The sequence below is a fragment of the Mauremys mutica genome, chromosome 1 (assembly GCF_020497125.1).
Source record: "Mauremys mutica isolate MM-2020 ecotype Southern chromosome 1, ASM2049712v1, whole genome shotgun sequence".
Taxonomy (NCBI): Eukaryota; Metazoa; Chordata; order Testudines; family Geoemydidae; genus Mauremys; species Mauremys mutica.
This window is the reverse complement of record NC_059072.1, coordinates 47,811,290-47,835,398: the sequence shown is the minus strand read 5'-3', so window position 1 is coordinate 47,835,398 and position 24,109 is coordinate 47,811,290. Positions and strand designations below refer to the sequence as shown.

General features: G+C 45.9%; 1 protein-coding gene across 1 annotated transcript in view; it reads left to right on the top strand.

Moving 5' to 3' along the window:
* The first annotated feature begins 8,537 nt into the window (after positions 1-8,537).
* The window catches only part of CAPZA2 (capping actin protein of muscle Z-line subunit alpha 2), a 52,173-nt gene continuing 36,601 nt past the window's right edge, over positions 8,538-24,109 (top strand). Inside the window, exon 1 of the mRNA XM_045001176.1 lies at positions 8,538-8,678. Within this exon, the coding sequence (XP_044857111.1) occupies positions 8,640-8,678 (39 nt within the window). The 5' untranslated portion in view covers positions 8,538-8,639. The remainder of the gene's footprint in view (positions 8,679-24,109) is intronic.

Below are 24,109 nucleotides of genomic sequence, written 5' to 3'. Positions count from 1 at the left end.
AGCAAGCATATCTTAATCAAACTACCTTGTAATGATCTCAGAACTCATTTTTATTACACCGCAGTTCCTCACGCTTCAAAAAGAAAAGACAACTGGTGCGGCTGCAATTTAAATAAATGGATTAGCTTTGAAACAAAATACATCATAAATCTCTGCTAATCTCTCTTTGCCTAGTAAATGAGATATGAGAGTACTGTGTTTCTTCCCCGAGGAAATCAGGAATATTTCATCAAAGAGTTTTGGACTGAGATGCTTTTGCATGTCTGACATGTTATCAACTGTTAAACTCCAAACTCGAGACATGTGGCTGGTGAGATGAAGGCAGCTGGGAGACTAAGGGAGTGAGCCAGTTGGTGAGTAGCTTTATTGGTATTGATTAACTTTAGGAAGGACTCTGGGCTGGTTGGTGTGATTGCTGTGTTTTGAAATCTCAGCTTGGTTGCTGGTTGGGCTAGATTGACCTTCAGTTAGGTGAGTAAGTGCCTGCTTTCTAGCAAGGCTCTTTGAAGGGCTTGAGCAGGGCTCTTTGAAGTGGGAGCCACACAGTTTGATTGGATAAACCAGAGATTAGCAGCATCTGAGCAACATGGGTTGAGTTACCCATTCCAGCTGTGTGTGGGGGTCCAGGCTTTAAAAAGCACACAGGCTCCCAGTGGCTGTTAAAATACATGATTGATGACACACAGGCAGCTAGAAGAGTAAGGAAGTTCACCAGCAGAGGGAGGCAGGGAGGTAGGATTGGGTGTGTTTCTTTTCCTTACCTTAACCTGCAGGTATTCTACAAGAAAGAACCACAATGGGAGGGAAACGGTGTGTAGCCAACACCACTGCTAGCTTTTCTTCTACTTGCACCTGTGAGGCCCTCAAGCAGAAAGGAATCCTGACCCTAGAGGCTTCCACCCAGGTCCTGGTCTTGACTTTGCTGAGTATGTGGCCTGTGTGTCTCCACTGATGAAAGCCAGGCACGGGGAGCCATGTGGGGTGGGAGGTGTTTGTTGATGGGTTCCTTCAGAAAGCACGTAAGACAGCTGTAGGTGGAGGTGGCTTGTCTGCACAACATTTGGAAGCATGAGGACTTCATCGACAGGATGCACGTGGAAACATCTGGGACGGAGGATGCTAGCCAATTACAGGTGACTACAGCAGCGCCAGAGGAAGAAGGAGAGAACTGAATGCTCTATAGGGAGGAGATTAACTGCTGGCCCTCTTGGGCAGTAGACAATGCTCCTACATCTACCCACGTAGGTTTGAGGAGCATTAGCTTGCTAAACCCAGGGTTGAGAGTTCAATCCTTGAGGGGGCCATTTAGGGACTTGGGGCAAAAATCTATCTGGGGATTGGTCCTGCTTTGAGCAGGGGTTTGGACTAGATGACCTCCTGAGGTCCCTTCCAACCCTGATATTCTATGTCCCACATCCATTGAGGTGAAAACTGGAGATGAGGAGCAGAACCTAATGCCAGAAGAGTTGTGAGCAAATCAACAGTGAAAACAGGGCTGAGGGGAAAAGAGGCATCCATCTCCTGGGGCATCATATCAGGTCAGCAGATGTGCTGCCTGCCTGGAGCCCATGTCTGAGACGTTATGGAAAAGTTGCTGAGGCTCATCTGTCCCTCTGACTACTACCCATGCTGCTCATAGACATGAGCACTAATGACACTGCAAGGTGTGGCCCTGAGCAAATCAACAGTGAAAACAGGGCTCTGGGAGCAAGGGTGAAAGAGTCAGGGGCGAAGGTTGTGTTCTTGTCCATCGTCCCAGTTGAGTTTAAGGGCCCAGGCAGGGACCCAGACATCCTGGAGATGAATGCATGGCTGCACAGATGGTGTCAATGGGAAGGCTTCAGTTTCCTCAACCATGGGATGCTGTTCCAGGAAGAAGAGTTGAAGTCAACCTGACCAAGAAGGGGAAAAGCATCTTCTCACACTGACTCGCCAACCGACTGAGAAGGGATTTAGACTACTTTCAAAGGGGCCAGGTGACAAAAGCCCACAGGTGACCTTAAAAAAAGGTGACCTTAGTAGAAGGCTAGATGTTGGGAGGAACATGGAAAATTACAATAAGGCTATAGAAGCAACAAGAGGGAAATCAGTAGGGAATCTGCTCAATTTAGATGTCTATACACAAATGCAAGGAGTATGGGGTATAAACAGGAAGAATCAGAAATCTGAGCACACAGTCTAAATTATGACCCAATTGGCATCACAGAAACCTGGTGAGATAAATCTCATGACTGCAATATTGGTATAGAGAGGCATAGCTTTTTCAGGAAGGACAGGCAGGGTAAAAAGGGAGAACACATCAAGAATATATATACAGTTGTACTGAGGTCCAGAAGGTGGTGAGAGGAACATGAGTTGAAAGTATCTGGGTAAAGATAAAAGGAGTAAAAAAAATAGGGATGATGTCATGGTAGAGGTCTACTATAGATCACCAAATCAGGAAGAGGAGGTGGATGAGGCATTTCTAGAAAAAACAGAAATATCGAAAACACAAGATCTGGTAGTAAATGGGGGACCATAGCGGTGCCTTCTCTCAGCCGCTCCACAAACTCAGTCAGAGACCACTCCAAAGTACATGCACCAGTGCTCTTTTATTGTTCGTGCCTATCCCCACCACCTACTATTTACATATCTTACACAGACCAACACCCTGGGAGACTGCTAGTGTCGCCTGCCAGCAGGGATCTAGAGCTCCTTTCTCCTCCCTTTCCTAGTCTTCCCCCCCGCCCCCGTTTCCTCCCAGCCAGCTTTATATAGCAGGCTGTTCCCTCAGGTGCATCCCTTCAGGTGATTAGAGCGTGGCATCCCCAGTCAGTCCTAACTAATTCCCCTTTTAAGTGGAGCTGGGCTAACAGGGGCCTGGCTTGGATTCCTAGCCAGCATCCTGTTACACCCCTCCTCCCTTAAGAGCCGCAAGGCCCAGTCGCCCTCGGCCCGCCTGCCCTTCGGCCTTTTCACCGTCGACCTGGGGTGGGGCCTTCTGGGGGAAGGCCTCCAACTGTGGCCGGGTGGACCCCGGCCCCCTCCACCGGTGGTCGCTCCATCCCCCACCCGCAGAAGGTACACTGCAGCGGTAGTGGCTGTCCCCATAACGCTGCCTCTGCACACACGTCATCACACCATGCTCATGACAGCAGAGCCCCCAACCCCCGCTCGTCCAGTACTTCAGGTATGGGGTCGGAACCTATCCCCTCTTCTGGTGGGAGCTTCCCTCCTCAGTTTCCCCCACACCCCCCTGTGGGTTTGGGGTCTCATCCTTGGGTATCGCGTCCACAGGGCCCTCCGTGGGGGCTGGCTCTTCCTCTGAGGGGCCTGGGCCCGCCAGCTCCCCCAGGTAGATCTCCTGTGGGTCCACCCACTCTATGCTCTGTTGTCTAAGAGTTTTGTTGGTCTTGATGGATGCTTGCCCATCGTCACATCGCGCAGCCTTTTGGCGCGAGTGGTACACCCCCCTAACCGGGTTACGCCTCTACTCCCTTCTTAGTGGTGGACCCCAGTCCCTGCCCACCACCACCGGCTACGGTAGCCCCTCCAAGACCCCCACCTGCTTCCACCTGAAGCGGCCTCTCACTTCTAGGGGTACCTGGGCCACCTGGCAAAACGTTTTATCCCTATGTATGCAGCCAAGGGCCATTCTCGCCCCTCTGACGAGCCAATGAGGTTTTACCAACGCTTGCTGCACAAGCATACAGCCAGATGCGGTATACAGCAGGCCGGCTAGAGGTTTTCTCCCTATCCTTACGGGGATGGTGGTCAGGTTACGTCTCCCGGTCCGCCCCTCTACCTGGGTCCACCCACAGAATTTGGCCCACCCGCACTCCATCTCCGGGCAGTCCCATTTTATATGTCCTGGCTTTCCACATTGCCAGCAGCTTAGCCTGGCCACTCGTTCAGGTTCCCTTTGGGGCTCGCCCTTCCTCCTCTGGGCCGCCTCAGAAACCGGTTCAGAGTGTCTCCTCCCAGGTTCCTCTCCTTCCGGGGTCGGTCCTCCCTCCAGGTCCCTGAGCCTCAATGTATTCTTCGGTCAATCAGACCGCTGCCTCCAGAGTACCCGGCTGACGTCACCTCACCCAGACCTGTATGGCCTCGGGGAGGCTTTGTAACAATTGTGGCCAATATTCTTCTTTTTCCTTGATATCACATACATTTTCTTCATCTATAGTTTTTCTTTTTTTCAATTGTAATTCAAGTTCTTTCCAATTTTGAAAACATTTCAAATGTTCTGTACTTCTCTCATGTGAAGAGAGAATTGAAGATAAGTTTTTCCAGTCCTTCGAACCATTTTCAGTAAGTGATGTACCAATTGCTTGATTTCTAAAAACAACTTGCAGCAAAAGCAAAACACAGAGTCCTTCGACACTGAATACTGTAACCAGCTTCAATGAATTTCTTCCCCATTAATGAGCTTCCTTTTGTAATGCTAAGCAGAGAATTTTCTTTTATTTCCATCCTTAAGGAAAGGAAATTCATGAACTTGTTCGGGTCCACGTTCCACAAGAATTTGCCGTACACTGTGATCACATCTGGGCCATGAAGCTGGGTCCCCATATTGTAACTTGTTTGTAACTTCCTCATCCTTTCTTCCTTCTACGTCATTTACTTCAATTTCTGCATGTGTCTCTGAAGGTGAATATATTTTCTCCACTTCCATATCAGTCTGATGCTGTGAGCTGCCTTCATCTAGAAGTAAGTTTCCATCATCTTGAGTTTCCAAACTGCTTTTTTGTGGATGTGATCTACCCTCATCTCTAAGTAATATACCTTCATCTTGATGTTCCAAACTGCTTCCATGCAGATGTGAGCTAACATCCTCTCCAGGTAAAACTCCTTCATCTGGATGCTGTGAACTGCTTCCATCTTTATTTGGATTAAAGAGAAGATATTTCAGGAAGGATCACTGTCATTATATGTTGAAAACTTACGTGGCCAAGGCTATGATAATGGGAGTAATATGAAGGGTAAAGACAATGGTGCGCAAAGGAGAATGATGGAAATCAATCCTAGGGCCTTTTTCGTTCCTTGCAGTGTGCATTCTCTGAATTAGGTTGTCAGTGATGCTGCTAGATGCTGTTTGGAGGCAAGCAGTTTCTTTGACCTGGTGCAATGTGTTTGTGTTTTTCTCAGGCTCAACATGCCATTGGGAGATTCTGACTCACCATGTGAATTCTCTAACTGTGAAACCACTTAGTCAGACAAGATGGGAGAGTCGCATTGATGCTTTGAAGCCTCTTCGCTATGAACTTGGAAACATTTATGATGCCCTAATTGAAATTTCTGACGATACTACCTTTACTGGATCATCTGGCAATATGGCACGTTCAGATGCAGAAGCTCTTGCAAATGGCCTTTCCAAGTTCAAATTTGTGACTTCACTCATTTTATGATATAATATCCTTTTCAAGATTAACCTCACTAGTAATCAGCTTCAGGAAAAGAACTTGAACATACATTCTGCTATTCAAAAACTGCAGCAAACTAAAAATATTCTGGATGAATTCAGAAGTGATGAAGGGTTTGAAAGAACACTGGTAGATTCTCTTGGGCTTGCTGAAGAAATAGACTTTCCGACAGAATTTGAGCCAGAGCCAGTTCACATTAGGCAAAAGAAACAGCAGTTTTCATATGAAGGATGACACACACCCATTCAGAACCCAAAACAAAGATTCAAAGTGATTTTCTACTTCGCAGACCTTGATACTGCTATTTACTCGGTTGACGAAAGATTTCAACAGATGCAGCAGCTAGAGTCAGTATTCAGAGCTTGCAAAAGAAATCATCAAAACAGATAAGAGAATTTTGTATAAAACAGAAGTTGGCATTGACTCGTGAAAATTCAAAAGACATTGATGCTACAGATTTGTGTAATGAGCTTCAGGCTTTTTCAAGACTTAAGAAACATTGCTTGGTCCTTTTCCTTCTCAGCCTTTCATTTACAATACTCAGCTCCTGAGGGTTTTCTTTTTCCTCTTTCTGCCATGGGGCATTTAAATATTATTATGTACTGTGCTCCCAACTGCAAGCATTATAACGTTAAGGATGGCTGACACACTCACTACCTGGTTGGCGATTTAGACCACAATGCAGCCATCCCAATATGCTTTTTCACTGCTTAAAGGTTCAATGATTAGTAACATACACTCACTTACCTATTAAAACAGTTAGTTACAGCATTTACACAGAAACAAAATGACCTTTTTCAATGTTATAACCCGACACTGGTTGTTTGGAAAGTAATCCCCTTCCTCACAGTTACCCGCCTGGAGTGTGACATCACCATTTTCATAGTCTATTAAGTCTTAACGCTGTTACTTTTCTTTTATGGACCTTATTTATTACATGTGAACCAGTTATAACAAAGAAATGTTCATAATTATACAGCCCGATAATTACACTAAGGTTTAATAACGCTTAAAGATACTCACATTTTGGATTTATAATGCTGAAAGATGTTATTCTTTATTCTTTGCAACCATGAAACACAATTTGCCACACTATTCGCTCAATCCTTAACCATCTACCTGCGATGTGTGTTAAAATGACCGTTTGAAAAGTATCAACTCGCGATATCTCCGCTCTACATGAATTTGTGGCTATGCGACCTTGATGTATATTCGAGTTAGGTGTCACTAGCACTGGAGCTCTTGCCACTGGCAGATGTGTTTCATTGTGGCTGAGTTATTGCTTATCAAAATTATGGAGTGGGTCATCTTGACCCTATGTCGCAAATAGAAAAAAAAAATTGCTAAAATATTATTTATTTTTGCAGTAAATAAAAGATTTGACATTTTAATAAATTCTCAGAAATGCAGAGAAACGAATTAATTCATATTCCCTCCATACACACACGGGAATTGAAATAATGACATCTTTGTTATTTTATTTGTATTTTTTTCATCTTTTTTATTTTTTTTTTATTTAATTTTTTTCTCTAATTTGGTGCCCCATTTAACTTGGCATCCTAGGTGACCGCCTAGTTTGCTTATATGGACGGGCCACCCCTGCAAGCAACCAAGGATAAAGGGGAATGGAATGGGCCCCTGCAAGTAACCAAGGATAAGGGGGAATGGACTTAATCTCCATGAATTTATCTAGTCCTCTTTTAAACACCGTTATAGTCCTAGACTAGTCCATATTACCATGTGTATCATGTTACCGCTGATGACAGCATCAGAGAGGTATATACATGACTACTGTCATCTGTGGAATGACAATCCAGGAGTTCCGTGAAAATATGCTCAATATACAATGGCAGACAAAACAAGCTAACAGGGTTAGGAACCATTAGGAAAGGGATAGATAATAAAGCAGAAAATATAATAATGCCACTATATAAATCCATTGTATGCTCACACCTTGAATACTCTGCATTTTTGTTTGCTCCATTTCAAAAAGGATATATTAGCCTTGAAAAAGGTACAAAGAAAGGCAACAAAAAGGATGAGCAGTATGGAACAGCTTCCGTATGAGGAGAAATTTAAAAAGACTGGGTCGGTTCATCTTAGAAAAGAGACAACCAAGAGGCAAGAGATTATATCAGTCTATCAAATCATGAATGGGGTGGAGAAAGTGAATAAGAAAGTGTTGTTTACCCCATTCACCTAATATACAAACTAAGGGTCACTCACTGAAATTAACAGGCAGTGAGTTTAAAACAAACACAAAGAAGTACTTCTTCATGTAATGCACAGTCAACCTGCCAAACTCATTGCCGTGGATATCCTGAAGGCCAAAAGTATAACGAGGTTCAAAACAGAATTAGGTAAGTTCCTGGAGGCTATTAGCCAAGCTCATCTGGGACACACCATGCTGAGCGTATCTTTAAATATTCAGCTGCCAGATACTGGGACTGGATGATGGATCATTTGTTAAATGCCCCGTTCTATTCATTCCCTCTAAAGCATCTGGCAGCTGCTGTGGGAAGACAGGATATTGGCTAGATGGGTCCTTAGGTCGGACCCAGTGTGGCCATTCTTATGTATGGGAGTCAGGGTGCTGGAAGGAGGGTGCTCTGTGCCTGAAGCAATGATCACCATTATCCCCGTTCACAGACAAGGGAGCTGAGGGGGAAGCGCATTGATCCCCACCCCCTCCTCCGTTGTTTCCAGGAGGCAGCAGTGTGTGCAACCCACCCCTCCCCCTCCTAGAGGGGGCTCATTTTTAAGGGCCCACCCGCCCTATGTACCGAGTCACAGATTATCAGGGAGGGACGGGACCTCTGGAAGTCACCTAGTCCAACCCCCGGCTCAACGCAGGGCCGAGCCCCAGACGGGTTTTTGCCCCACATCCCTATATGGCCCCCTCCAGGCTTGACCTCACAACCACTGACTGGCCATAATCCTCTGTAAGGCCCCGCACGAGACGCACAGCCACTAAGCGACACGCGCAGCTATCGCCAGCGGGGAGACCCCAGCCCGCCACAGCCGCGGGCACTGCGTTAACAGCGGCCACCGACCCCGGCTTCTCCTATTCCCGCCGCCGGGACACCCTCTGCTGCGCGCGCATGCGTGCACGCGCACCGGCCGTTGGCCGCAGGCCGTGGCCCCGCCCCCTCGGGGCCGCGCGGGGAGGGCGCCGGGGACACACACGAGAGCGGCCCCGCCTTTCCTGCCGGAGGGAGCTGTTCGTGGTCAGACGGGAAGATGGCGAACCTGGAGGAGCAGCTCTCGGATGAGGAGAAGGTAACGCGGGCCGGGGCCGGGGCAGCCCCCGGCGGGGCGCGGGACCGGGCCGGGCTCTCGCCGCCTCAGGTGGCGGCGTTTGTATTTTTAGCTTCCTCCCTCTCCGGCGCTGTCAGTGAGAGGGCGCCGGGCAGCGGGGCCGGCCAGGGCCTCTCCCGCCGCGCCTTGTACGGTCCGAGGGCTGAAAATAGGCCCCAGGCTGGGGGGCAGGATCCGGTGTCCGATGGGTGAGGCCGCCCGCCCGCCCGGCCGGCCCAGAGAGCTCGGCCTCAGGCGCTGCCAGTTTCCTCCTCCCTTCACCCCCCCCCTTCCGGGGCTCGGCCGATCCTCGCCCTGGGGCGGCGGCTGCCGCCTGATATTGATCGAGGGCGTGGGGAGAGCGAGCCTGGTGTCGGGGTCTCGGAGACGGGCCCTTCCCCTCCTCGCCCCGCTCCGGCGGCCTGCCTGGGAGCTCCCTGTCTCCAGAGCCCCTCGCAGGCTGGGGTGTAAGGGCTGAGTTCAGTGTCTCCCCCACCCCCCGTTGAAGGGAGGGAGACTAAGGGGGTGGTTTCTGGGCGGTGTCTGTAGTGGCTCCCCTCACTTCCGGGGGTAAAATAAAGGGAGACTTCTCGCAGGTTGGAGGAGACTTTTTGGGTGGTGTGTCTCGCCTACCCCCATAGCTGGGGGGGGAGTGGGTGGAGAATTCAGATCCCACCCTTAGGGATGAATTATAAGGATAGAGCTTAAATACCCTCCCAGGAGACAGGGTTGTGGCTCAGTGAGATGTTTATAATCTTTTCCTGGCTATGTGAAAAATTTCTTTGCATACTTGGTCTCCGTGGCTTGAAAATGACTTCCTAAAATGGTGCATCAGGGAAGGGACAGCTTGTAACACCCCAGTGTAAGTGCTGCTCCTCTTCCTTTCGTCTGTCCTTCCTCTGTTGGAGGGAGGCTCGTTGCAGTTGCCTATGAAGAGGAGGCTTCAGAGGCAGGGTGTGGAGATGTGTTAACGTGATGGTGATGTACAGCTCTCATGTCTTTATGTAACTGTCACTCGTCTCTAATAAATGCAAGTTTTCAGGGCTGCTGAAGCTGTGGAGGCAACTCAAGTGTGGGAGATTTTAAGGAATTGAGAGAGGTATTACATTTCCTTGAAATTAAAGGAAAGTCTTTTAAAATGCCTTAATGTTAATTGTCATGTGGGAGTCTTCCTCCATATCTAAGGCCTACTAGGACTGAATTTCAAAAGGAGGTGGCTAAATGAAAATTCACTATGAGTCGTGAGAAGTATAGTAGTTTAGCACCAGAGCATAGGGTGGTTCATAGTTCCTCAGGATGGAGATTTTAAGGCTGTAGTTTATCCTTTTAATTAATGGAGTACTGCTCCTGTTTGTGATGTCAGCAGAATAGGTAAGATTAGCTACGGTGAAGGCTAAAAGATACAAATTTGTAGTTGGATATTCTGGTCCATATTTTGTCTGGAGAAAGTTGCTTTAAAAAAATAAGGAAATAAAAATAACGTTAAACAAAGACGCTTTGGCGTCCTCTGGGTAGAAATGTTGCCAATTTTGGTTGGAGATATTCCTGGAGGTTTCATCACATGACATAATCTCTAATTAAAGATTAATCTGTAATTCCTGGACACTCTAGAGCACTCCTGTAGGGTTAACAAAGCATACCTAGGGATAAACTTGGAAACAACATCTACTTATCTGGCTGAAAAGTACTTATCACTACTTGTCACTACATTGCCATATCTTCACTCTGTTACACTAATAAATTCTGCTCCTCAAATCAATTGACTCACTCCTGCTAATGGAGTCTAGGCTCTTTTCCCTCCTACCACTCATCTAATGAAGTTCTGAGGTCTCTTCCTGCAATTCTGATTTCTCTTCCTTTTCCCCGAAAGTACACAAATGAATTCTGGACTCTCTCCTTCCTTCTCACTAATAAATTATAGGCTCATGAAATAAATGACATGTGCTCCCCATTGCTAGAAGTAAGGCTCAGATTTTCTCACGGATATTTCAAGTAAAAGTCAAACAGGTCACGGGCAATAAAGAAAAATTCATGAAGCCATGACCTGTCCGTCACTTTTACTAAAAATATCTGTGACAAAATGGGGATCAGCGGGTCGCCGCACCGCCTGCAGCGGGACAGCTCTATAGTGGCTGAGGGCTGCGTGGCCCCCTTCGCCTGCAGCAGCTGGGGGCTCTGGGATACTCCTGCCTGCAGCTCCAGGGGTTCCCTGGTGGCTGGGAGCTCCAGGGTGCGCCTGCAGCTCCGAGGTGCCCCCACCACGGCAATCCTCTGCCGCTGGTGGTGGCTGGGAGCTGCTGGGTTCCCCTGCTGTTGGGGGAGGGGGGCGGCCACTGCCCACAGCAGCAACCCCTGCCACTCACGGCAGCCAAGAGCTGCAGGGGTACACCACAGCTCCTTCCCCCCATGGGTGGCAGAGGACCCTGCAGCTCCCAACTGCCGCAGGCAGAAGTCTTTGAGGTCACTGAAAGTCATGGATTCCGTGACTTTTAATGATCTCCATGACTAAATCATAGCCTTAGCTATAAGTTAATACTGGGCCTCAGTGTAGGGCTCATCTGGGACTACAGAGTTTCAGCGCATGAAGATGCCCTGTGCCTCCCACTAACTCTTCTTCAGATGAGTTAATCCTTTTCCTTGTCCGAGCTTTGGCTCAAGTAGCTTTGCCCCTGGTCTTTAAAGAGAAGTGGTGTACCTTCAGTGCTTTCTGTGCCCTCCTAAAATGTGCTGGCAGCTTGGAGGCGCTCCGATTCCTGTCTGTCTCTCATCTCTTGTTAATGGAGTGGTATATGAGGGTCTCTTTTTTTCTTACAAAGATGGAGGCAGTGACTTCCTGGTACTCAGCTCAACCCTGTCACCTGTGCAAAATTCTGATTGTCCTGGCTGAGTGTGTTTTCCGTGCCCTGGAGTTTGTCTGGTTGGGCAGTACAAAAAAAGGGTAATATTGCAAATCGTTTACAAAAGTAGGCTGGTGTGAGTACAAAGTGCTGAGATGCTTGAAAGTTTTCAGTTTGTGTAAAGGTGGCACATTTAACAGGGAAAATCAAACTGATAAGGTTCCTTGGGTATAATCAGATATTGTATCTGACCTGCGTTTGTCCTTTCCAAAAGCAGCAGTGTCCAGTACACACTATAACCCACTATAGCTTCCATGAGTATTATTTTGAAAGGCTTCCCAGATGACACTTTTTTTTTACACTTCTAGAGCATCTGTTACTGTAGCACTTATTTACACACCTTATTAAGAATGTAAAAACAGCCATACTGGGTCAGACCAATGGTCCATCTAGCCCAGTATCCTGTCTTCTGACAGTGGCCAATGCCAGGTCCTTCAGGGGGCATGAACAGAAGAGGCAGTCATCAAGTGATCGATCCCCTATTGTCCATTCCCAGCTTCTGGCAAACAGGCTAGGTATGCTCAGAGCATGGTGTTGCATTCCTGTCCATCCTGGCTAATAGCCATTGATGACTTTATCCTCTATGAACTTATCTAGTTCTTTTTTGAACCCTGTTATAGTTTTGGTCTTCACAACACCCCGGCAAAGAATTCCACAGGTTGTCTGTGTGTGTGTTGTATGAAGAAGTACTTCCATTTTTTTTGTTTTAAACCTGTTGCCTATTAATTTTATTGGTTGACCCCTAGTTCTTGTGTCATGAGAAGGAGAAAATAACATTTACTCATTCACTTTCTTCACACTAGTTATGGTTTTATAGACCTCTTAGTTGTCTCTTTTCCAAGCTGAAACATCCAAGTCTTTTTACTCTCCTCATACATAAGCTCTTCCATACCCATAATCATTTTTGTTGCCGTTTTCTGTACCTTTTCCAATTCCAGTATATCTTTTTTGAGATGGGTTGACCAGATCTTCTACATGCAGTATTCAAGATGTGGGCATACCATGGATTTATATAGAGATATTATGATGCTTTCTATCCTGTTAGCTAGCTCTTTCCTCATGGTTCCTAACATTGTGTTAGCTTTTTTGACTGCTGAACGTTGAGTGGATGTTTTCAGAGAACTATCCATAATGACTCCAAGATCTCTTTCTTGAGTGGTAACAACTAATTTAGACCTCATCATTTTGTATGTATAATTGAGATTCTTTTCCAGTATGCATTACTTTGCATTTATCCACATTGAATTTCATCTGCCATTTTGTTGCCCAGTCACCTAATTTTATGAGATCTCTTTCTAACTCTTCGCATTCTGCTTTGGGTTTAACCATGTTAAATAATTATATATCATCTCCAAATTTTGCCACCTCACTGTTTACCCCTTTTTCCAGATCATTTATGAATATGTTGAACAGAACTGGTCCTAGTACAGACCTCGGGGGGACACCGTTATTTACCTTTCTCCAGTGTGAAAATTGACTATTTATTCCTACCCTTTGATTCCTATCTTTTAACCAGATGCTGATCCATGAGATGACCTTCCATCTTATCCTATGACAACTTAATTTGCTTAAGCGCCTTTGGTGAGGGATCTTGTCAAAGGCTTTCTGAAAGTCTAAGTACACTATATCCACTGGATCACCCTTGTCCACATGTTTGTTGACCCCCTCAAAGAATTGTAATAGGTTGGCAAAATATGATTCCCCTTTACAAAAGCCATGTTGGCTCTTCCCCAACATATTCTGGATGACTTTACGTTAAATCTCTATGGAAGTATTTTAGTTGTGCTGTCCTTTACAGTAAGGTGTGTGCCACTCATGAAACTAATTATTCTTACATTATTAAATTTAAATGACTGCTGAATGATTTTATGCTTTGAGTAGATTGAGTGGAAGACAAATATTCATATTTTACAGCAAAGGTGTACCAGATGGTTTTTTCCTGATTTAAACGGAGCATATTTTAAGCCAGCAATTTACTCAAGTAGAACTTCTACTACTTGTGATCCCTAGACAAGACTTAGGAGTAAGTTTTTTCTAAATGTACACCTCTACCCCGATATAACGCGGTCCTCTGGAGACAAAAAATCTCACCGTGTTATAGGTGAGACCGCGTTATATCAAACTTGCTTTGCCCTCCCCATTCCTTGTTCCCTGACCGCCTCCTCCAGAAACCCCTGTCCCTAATCACCCCCAAGAGTCCACCCCCTACCCAAACCCCCTGTCCCCCGACTGCTCCTCCTTCCCTCCCCCCACCCCCCCGCCCCCTGACAGGCACTCACCAGCAGCAGCGGGAAGCAGAGCAGCCCGGCCCCAGTCCACTCCACTCCGCCACCTTCCAGCCGCGGCGCTCCGCTTCCCGCCACCGGTGAGTGCGGGGAAGTTGGGGAAAGGATGCCCCCCTCACCTGTGGCGGGAAGCGGAGCAGCCCAGCCCCAGCCAGCTCCACTCCGCCAGCTCCCAGCCGTGGCGCTTCACTTCCCGCCACAGGTAAGTGCCGGACCTTTCCCCAGCTGCCCCACAGCGACACGGCTGGGGCCTGGGCAAGGAAAGCGGAGTGGGCTGGGGTTGCGTCACTCCGCTTCCTGCCGCAGGTGAGCGTGGGGGGATCCCGTCCCCCAAGCCACCTCCCCCAAAGCGACACGGCTGGGGCGAGGGAAGCAGAATGGGCTGCTCCCGGCCCCCCGCTAACCCCCCAGGCCACTCTGGGACTTCGGGGCCTCCAAAAATGCCCTCCCACAGCTCCTGCCCCCCAGACCCTGGATGGGGGGAGAGCCCCTGACCGCCCCTGAGACCCTCTGCCCCTTATCAAAACCCTCAGCCCCAGCCTGACCCGGCACCCTTAACACGCTGCTCAGAGCAGCGTGTCAGATCTTTACCACGTTGTATGCAAACCCACGTTCTATCGGGTCGCGTTATATCGGGGTAGAGGTGTATGTGGACACATTTAGTCAAATTAATCTCTTATTGGCACTTATTATGGATGTCAGAACAAGTTTTCTTTTTCTAAGCTACAATGTGGTCAGCTAACCAGCTTCAGACTTGTTAGCCTGCATTTTGAGGGATTCTTTCTATAGTATTTAAGATAAATCATTTGAGTTAACACACATGAAAATACACACCCTTTTCCTGTCGAGATAGGGCTGCAGTGTTACTCCTAGAGTATAGGAGTGCTTCTGGAGAGGGGGAGGAGAAACATGTTGATCTTCCCCTGCCCCAGCAGTAGGTCACACTTGTGCTGCTTCTCTGTTTTGCTTTCCTCATGATGCAATAGAGTGAAACTGACTAGGATCATGTAATAATCATGTTGCTGGTGATCCGTCTAATATAGAGGGACTAGTAGGACAGGTGCTACTTGCAGAAGTGTAGGCATAATCCTGGTAAAGAGAGCAGAGAAGTAAGAAGGGAGTTATACCAGGCTCTGTACTGGATTTTTATGATATCCAAGTGCTGCTTTGCCTGGCATATAAACGAGAGCTGGGTGGTCTAGTGACAGTACCAGTTCAGAAAGAATCATGCTTGATTTCTTGTTCCATGTACTAGTGGTGGCTGGAAGTGCTGCCAAGGTAACACTGAGATCATGAGGAAAGGATATAGCCACTTCAGGATGACTAAAAAGGTAGTATTAGGAAGCTCTGAAACAATTCAGATTGAGACCTCAGGTGGCTGGCAGAATGTGTAGGACTTTTAGTTTCTTCTGGACTGCTGCTGTCCAGATCCTGCTCCTCATTCCATTGTCTGCTGCCCAGGGGAAGTGAGAGTGGGATAGGGCAATGTAAGCAGCCAGAGCCAGTGAGTGGACAGTCAGCAGCCTATCCCTGCCCTGCTCGTGTCCTGGAGGCACCTTCTCTGCCCTGTAACTGTTGCCCAGATCCTTCACTCTACACGGCCAGGAGCGCCGCCAGCTTTTTTGGCGCCCTAGGCAGCAGAAGGTCTCGCCCCAGACATGCTGCGCCCGAGAGAGGTGGAGGAAGGTCCTGCCCCCGACAGAAGCTGCAGAAGGTCCCGCCCCCGAAATACCACTGACGACCGGGGTGACCAAAGATCTGGTCGCCACTGCCCAAATGTTAGTGCCCTAGGCGACCACCTAGGTCGCCTAATGGGTTGCACCGGCCCTGTTCACTGCTGCCTGCTACCCAGGGGAAGTGAGAGCATGGAGGGGGACTGTCTCTGGGACATGCATGACCCACCTAGACCTTTTCCCTAACTGTCTATTTGGGGAACACTCTTCTAAATAAATTAACTGAAGCCTATTGGGAAAGAATAGCATCTGTTGAAAGTCAGCCCTCCGAAAGATAATCCACATACTTTTGATCTGTTTAACACTTACATGGGAGTGGTAAAAACATTCAGAAAATAACCCTACATTTTATGAAAGAGCCATGTCTTAGAGGCTGCACTTGCTGATGAGGGAATACTGGCTTCAGGCAGAAGTTATCAGTAGGTAAACTTTCATTTAACCTGAAAAAGCAGCAAAGAGTCCTGTGGCACCTTATAGACTAACAGACGTTTTGGAGCATGAGCTTTTGTGGTGCATGCATCCGACGAAGTGGGATTCAACCACGAAAGCTCATGCTCCAAAAGTCTGTTAGTCTATAAGGTGCCACAGGACTCTTTGCTGCTTTTACAGATCCAGACTAACATGGCTACCCCTCTGACATTTAACCTGAGTAATTATAAGTTATAAGAAATGCATAATTTTTGTGAAAGAAAAATCCCTTTTAAAATGTATATATGATCATAAGACACACAATTAGGACATTAGCATTGACTAAAAATATCTCTTGGAATATAGGGTACTTAACCTCTTGTGATTATAACTCTTGGCTCAAGCATTTAGGATCTGTTTTAAGTACTAAATTTAGTCCTGGTACTGATAGGGAAATTCAGGTATTTTCCTAATCCTAATTATTTTTTTCCTGAAATGGCTTTTGAGTCATAGGCATCCTACTGCAGTTACAGCGGGGGGACAGTTTTAATTTTTGCTACTTTAATGAAAGATGTGTCCTTTGAATCTGGTCTATCCAGCTAGTCTTCCAAACTTAGTCTAGCAAGTTTATATGCTCTGCACTGGTCAATTGGGTTGAGACATGGAGACAGCAGATAAGCAGGAATGGAGTGAACTGGAGTTGTTAAACAAGATTTGAAAAACATATTAGCCAGATGAAACTCTTGTGCTGCTGTGTCACCTGCAGTTTAAAGGATTAAAACAGATTTTGTATGTTCATAGTTATAGGTAGCTGTAACACTTTCAATTTTATAGTTAATTAACAAATACAATTTATGAAATATCTTGTTATAAAGCAAGATGTACCTAAATTCTGCTGCATAATCCTTGGATTTTGTGGGTATTCTGGAAATCTTGTAGCAGTGTCAGATAAAGCAAAAATTGAGGTTTCCAATGAGTTAGATATTATCTGGTGTCTAAATTTACTGGTATGGAATTTTCTGGGTGCAGGGACAGGTCCCTCACTGCTTCTCCATAAGTTCTGTGTTTAGCCCATTTAAAAAAATACTGCCTCTAGAGTGCTCCTATCCTTTGGCTTCAGGAAGCATTCTAAGTTTGCATTCTTCCATGTAGTGTGACATTATTGAACCAACAGCTCAATATGCTTTTGCTAAAGAGCTCATTGCTGTAATATCTAGGTGCTGTGGCTGAAGTCTTCAGTCTTAAAATTAAGGTTCTGACCAGTTGTAGTCTTGAAAGAGCTTATGGTTATTTTCATAAAAAGATGTTACTTCAGTATCACTTTGGTGATTGCATTCTTTTTATATAAATTCCTCCTGAAATTCTTGGTTGGATACTATATTTGCTTTTTGTCCTAATCTGTTAAGTACTGGTACTATTATGTGCTGTTAAACCTATACTATAGTCCATTGAGAGCTGAATTTCACTGGTGGGTGAATAGATCACTATCCTTTATAGCTGTGGTTCTCAACAAGGGGTGCACAGGGGTCTTCCAGGCGTTATATCAACTCATCTAGATATTTGCCTAGTTTTACTACAGGCTGCATAAAAAGCACTAGCGAAGTCACTATAGACTAACATTTCATGCAGACAATGACTTGTTTATATTGCTCTATATAGTACACACTGAAATGTAAGTACAATATTTATATTCCAATAGATTTATTTTATAATTATATGGTAAATATGAGAAAGTAAGCAATTTTTCAGTAATAGTGTGCTGTGTCACTTTTGAATTTTTATGTCTGACTTTGTAAGCAAGTAGTTTTTAAGTGAGGTGTAACTTGGGAATATGCAAGACAAATCAGACTCCTGAAAGGGGTACAGTAGTCTGGAAAGGCTCAGAGCACCTTAAGCCGGGGGTCTCAGCCTGTAGGTTTCACCACCTTTTCTTTCTTCAATTCTTACACTTTCATTCAAGGATTATTTTTTTTCTAGCTCTTCAGGTTGCAGAGATCATACTTTATTCATACCTTTGACGTAAACAGTTGCATTAATGTCTAAGGCCTTGTCTACACTGGCAAGTTTCTGTGCAGTAAAGCAGCTTTCTGCGTTGTAACTCCTGAGGTGTACACACTGCCAAGCTACTTAGTGTGCAGAAACTGCGCGGTTGCAGCACTGTAAAAAAAACCACTCCGACACGAGGCATACAGCTTTCTGCGCCAGGGTTACAGCGCTGTGGTGCCAGTGTAGGCACCCTGGTCAATTACAGTGTTGTGATTGGCCTCCGGGAGGTGTCCCACAATGTGTTCTCGGCTCTCTGGACATCAGTTTGAGCTCTACTGCCCTGCCCTCAGGTGACTAACGGTTAGCGCCACTACTTAAATTCCTTGGGAATTTTGAAAGTTCCATTCCTGTTTGCTCAGTGATGCATGCAGTGGTCTCAGCGCATCTTTCCAGGTAACTATGCCTGCTCCACGCCCCAGGTGATCCCCATTGGAAGCAATGCTGAGCTGCTGGACCTCATCAGCATTTGAGGAAAGGAGGCGGATCAGGTTGTTGATTGACTCCCTCACTTCACAGGAATCTGCCTCAAAGATCTCTAGGAAGCTCTCATGGAGATACTGGGCAATCCGCTGTCCCATTAAGGGTAACTTTCCCGTGCCATGCTGCCATCACTCAGGGGGACACCATTGCTGCACACAGGCGAGCTGCATAGGGGCCAGGGCGGAAGCTACAGTCTTGGAGAAGACCCTTCCTTGATCTCCTGCTGACCCTCAGCAGCAAGATATCATCTTCCATAATGAACACAGCCTGTGCAAAATGTGGGGACAGTAATGATAAGCGCCCCCCAGTGATGGCTCTCCCCAAGAGCCACGTGCCCAGTGTACAGTACAATCCTGGAACACTAATTTCCCCTGCCCCTGTGGTTACTCAACATTTTGGGGGTCTTGTGGGTCATGTGTGCTTGCTTGGGGTCAACCAGTTAGTGATAAGTATGTGAATAGTGTCTGTGTTTTAAATCACTGATTCAGTGGCCTGTGTTGCAAACAATACTGCTTCTGCAAAACGTTGCATTTTGGCTTCACATATATGACCTTGAGAGCCCAGTCTCCCTCTTTATCACTGGCTGAACAGCTGTGCAGAATTAGAAAGCAGCCATGAAGAACTAAGGAGGACTTTCTGCGTGATGTCATGATGCACTCCGCGGCCGAAAAACAAGAATTGAAGGAGTGTCAGGACAGTGAGAAAAGGGACCCAAAGGAGAATGCGGCGTGCCAGAATGAAGCCATGGAGTGGCTCTTAAAAGTTATGGAACGCCAAGCGGACATGCTCCAAGCGCTACTAGTACTGCAAACCAAGCAGCTCCGCGCCCACCCTGCCACCACTGTCGCAAAACTATCTCCCATGCGCCCCCCAGACATCACTAACATACTCTTATCAACCTCCTGGCTCCAGTCTGTACCTACTGCATTCCACTCCTTCCCTGTCACAGTCCAGCCCTTCAGACTCCCAATACCCACTGCACTCAACACCTATCCCTCTGCAGTTTAACCCTGCTGAAGTACAGTACCTGCTGCACCATACTCAAAAGGAGAAGGTTGGATATGATACCTGGACATACACAAATCTTTAACCATCCTGGGACCCTCCCTTCCCCCATTCCCCTCAGAGCTGATGTGTTTTTTGTTTGTCTCTCCCTCTGGTTTTTTTTTAATAAAAGAATTGTTTTGGTTTGAAAGCAATCTTTATTTTATTAACTGAAAGCAAACAGAACACTGCAAAGCAACAGGCAATTTTCTTAAACCTTCATAATGCATCATCTGCACCAATCACAGTCACCTCCTAGCATTAGAAATACTTCACTCCCAAGTATAGCAACAAATTACTGCCTCAAGGCATCCCTGATCCTTATGGCCCCATGCTGCGCCCCTTTAAGAGCCCTAGTCTCTGGCTGTTCAAATTCAGCCTCCAGGTGCTGTGCTTTCATGCTTCCCTTCACAAATATTATAGAATGTACAACACGCGTCTATAAGCATAGGAATATTGTCATCGGGCTGGTTCAGCCTCCTATACAGGCAGCACCAGTATGCCTTTTAACAGCCAAAAGCACACTCAACAGTCATTCTGCACTTGCTCAGCCTGTTGTTGATCCACTCCTTGCTGTTGTCAAGGTGCCCCATGTATGGATTCATAAGCCACGGCATTAAGGGGTAGGCAGGGTCTCCCAGGATCACAATGGGCATTTCAACTTCCCCTACGGTGATCTGGTCTGGGAAGAAAGTCCTTGCTTGCAGCTTCCTGAACAGGCCGGTGTTCTGAAAGATGCAATGCGTCGTGCACCTTTTCAGACCAGCCTGCGTTAATGTCCATGAAACACCCCCGGTTATCCACAAGCACCTGGAGAACCATTGAGAAATACCCCTTCCAATTAATGTACTCAGTGGCTAGGTGATGTGATGCCAGAATTGGAATATGCATGCCATCTATCACCCTTTCGCAGTTAGAGAAGGCCATTTGTGCAAAGCCATCCACAATGTCACGCACGTTGCCCAGAGAGTCACAGTCTTTTGGAGCAGGATGCGATTAATGGCCCTGCACACTTCCGTCAACACGAGTCCCACAGTCGACTTTCCCACTCCGAACTGGTTAGCGACCGATCAGTAGCAATCTGGAGTAGCCAGCTTCCACAGTGCAATCGCCACACGCATCTCCAACAGTAGGGAAGCTCTTATTCTCGTGTCCCTGTGCCACAGGGCTGGGGCGAGCTCATCACACAGTCTCATGAATGTGGCTTTTCTCATCTGAAAGTTCTGCAGCCGTTGCTCTTCATCCCAGACGTGCATGACATTGGCCAACCCGGACAGTCTCTACGCAAAAGAATAAATGGACACAAATCTGACATCAGGAATCATAGCATTCAAAAACCAGTGGGAGAACACTTCAACCTCTCTAACCATTCAGTGACAGACTTGAAGGTGGCAATTTTGCAACAAAAAAACTTCAAAAACAGACTCCAAAGAGAGACTGCTGAACTTAAATTAATATGCAAATTAGACACAATTAACTCAGGCCTAAACAGAGACTGGGAATGGTTGGGTCATTACACTAATTGAATCTATTTCCCTATGTTAAGTTCTCCTCACACCTTCTATGGGTCATCTTAATTATCACTTCAAAAGTTTGTTTTCTCCTGCTGATGATAGCTCATCTCAATTGATTAGACTTTTCCTGTTGGTATGCATACTTCCACCTTTTCATGTTCTCTGTATGTATAAATATCTCCTGTCTGTGTGTTCCATTCTATGCATCCGAAGAAGTGAGCTGTAGCTCACGAAAGCTTATGCTGAAATAAATTTGTTCGTCTCTAAGGTGCCACAAGTACTCCTGTTCTTTCTGTGGATACAGACTAACGCGGCTGCTACTTTGAAACCTGTGCATGACTATGTGATCCCACCACTTGGGGCCTGTTTTCCGAGCCCAAAAGCAGCGTTTCTCTGTGGTTAGCACCTCCATGAATGCCACAAGCAATCTCATGTCATAGCTACTATGCGGGGCAAGATCAGTGTCAAACTCCTCTTGCCTTTGTAGTTTAAGGAATTATTCCACTGCCACTCATGACGTGTTAGTGAGAGCAAGCAGCATATTGGTCAACAGTGCAGGATCCATTCCTGCAGACCAAAGAGGGAGATCACGCAGTACACAAACCATTGAAAGATGGAGCCAAATGCAGATGGACGCATAGAGATTGCTGGGTTCTGAAGCAGTGCATCATGGGGCATTGGGACAAGATTCAGGATGCCTCGCAACTTCTTCCGCCTTCCTGTAACTCTTACCAGCAGAAGAGGAAGTTGGGCTGTGGGATAGCTGCCCAGAGTGAACCTCTCCGAATACTGCTGCAAGTGCCACAAGTGTGAACATGCTATTGTGTAGGCAGCTGACAGTGTGAACACACAACAGCGATCTCCTTTCAGCGCACTCTGAGCAGTGCTGTAACTCTGCCAGTGTAGACATACTCTATATGTGAAGACAGCATAAAACAAAAAGTGTGAATTGCTCCATTCATCTCAGTTGGGGCCTTGTGAGCAGTTATTCTGTGGCCATAAAATCTGGCAGTTTTTCCAGTATGCCACAGAATTCAGTGTGGTAGAGGTTTTTTGCCAGAGGATTTGCATTTTGCTATTTTGTCTCTTTGCCCTGTTGGGACCTCTCCAGTTTCCCCCGGAAGGTGGAGTTAATTGGATTACAGTACATGCTTTCTGCTGTGTTCCATTGAGCCAGGCAGCATAGCAGTCATGACCACTCTGTTGCTTAGCCTTTCTTCCTTTTGGGGAGTCATTGCTTGTAGCCTCTCCTGTGGGCTTGGCCCAAGACATACATCAGTATCCTTTTTAGTTGCTGTCTCTTAAAGGATTTGTTGCAGCAGTTGGTGAAGGATTCTGGCATGTACCTATAGCTATTAAAACGGAGAAGCAAAGCTACTGATGATGATGATGATGATTCAATGGGCTTACAAACAAAGCCCATTGAATTATTCAAGCAAAAGCTTATGAGTTTACAAAATCAAGACTATTTTATTATTTGTATATAGTGTAAACAGGAAAGCTGTCCATGCATCACTGCAAATAACAAAAGCTATCAGCCTAATAGGTTGCAATCAGCATTTTCCCCAAATGTCAGTGTTAAATTGGGATCTGCTGCTGCCAGTCAAGTCAAAGCAATCCCCTTCTCCATCAAAAATTGGCCAGCTAATTCTGAACAGCTTTCAAGAAGAGCTCAGATGAGCCAGTACTTTCTTCATACACTGGATGAAACTACAGATGTCTTCTGTGCAGCATTACTCTGGTATGAGTGGGTAGGATCCATGCATGACTTCCTGTTTTTTTTGGTCCACTAACGGGGCATGCTACAAGGGGGTATTTTTGGGTTGGATTGGTTTAGCTGTGTTGATTGCATTAACGAACAGCAAGATATGACAAGAAAACACTGTAGTCTGTGACTAGAACTTAGTCTGCAGCCAAGCCATGTGGACACATTGTTTAGTTTACTGGGAAGCGTTGGTGGCAAAGAGGATGCCAGTGGGACTTGACGAAGCTATAACAGTTGTGAACTTTATTAAAGATAAACCTACCAATGCATACCTCTTCACTATTTATGTAAAGGGATGGATATGTGACAGTGGCTTGTCCTCTTGTACATGAGTCTTTGAATAGCTTGTTTAAGCTTAGAGGAGGTAAAAATGTTACTGCAGAATGTGCTTCTGTCCTTGCCAAATATTTGAATGCTGGCTTGCTCTGAATGCTTCTCTCCAGTGGCTGAATATGAACTCTACATGAAGCATTGAAGATATGATTCTCCACCAAATATCTATGATTTCTGGTTGTGTGAGGAAGGATTACCTATTGGTAATAGCAACAATTTATCAAAAGGATGATCTTTATGAACCACTCTTCTGCTCTAGTTCTTTTTGGAAAATAAAATCCCATTACTGTCTTGTTGAATATGATCTGCTTCTGTTTAAACCTATGTGTTCTCAACCAGGGGTTGCCCTCCCTCTTCCCACCAGGGGCTCATGCCCATCCTGCTCTTCCCATATAGCTAAATGGAAGGAAGAACCCTGATATTGAGCCAGTATATACTGTATCTCCTTCACAGAGGTGTTGAAAGTTTAAAGCTTTGTAGAATGGTTGGAAATCTTTCGATGAAAGTTGCTGTAAAAGTGGAAACAAAATATTGTTCTTCTAACAATTACTGATGATCTCTTCTCTGGCTTTCTAGAGTGGAAATCTGAACTACTGTTTTTTGTATAACCTTTCAGGAATATGTCACTGGCAATGTTTGGCCAAGTTTGAGCTTGTTTAGAAACCAAAAGCTATAGCTTTTAAGTAAGCACAGCCTTAGAAGAAAATTCCATTTAAAGGCAAGGTTCTGAAAAGTCCTAGCAAAACATTTTTACATTTGTGACAAACACTAAGTTTTTTTTTCTATTGTCATAATAGTTCTGTGAAGCAAAGTTGAGTAATCTTTTTAATCACAAAACTTCAAACCTATTTCTCATTTTAGAAAAAAATGAGGCTTGTTTGATATGTAAGCTACATTTTATATATAAC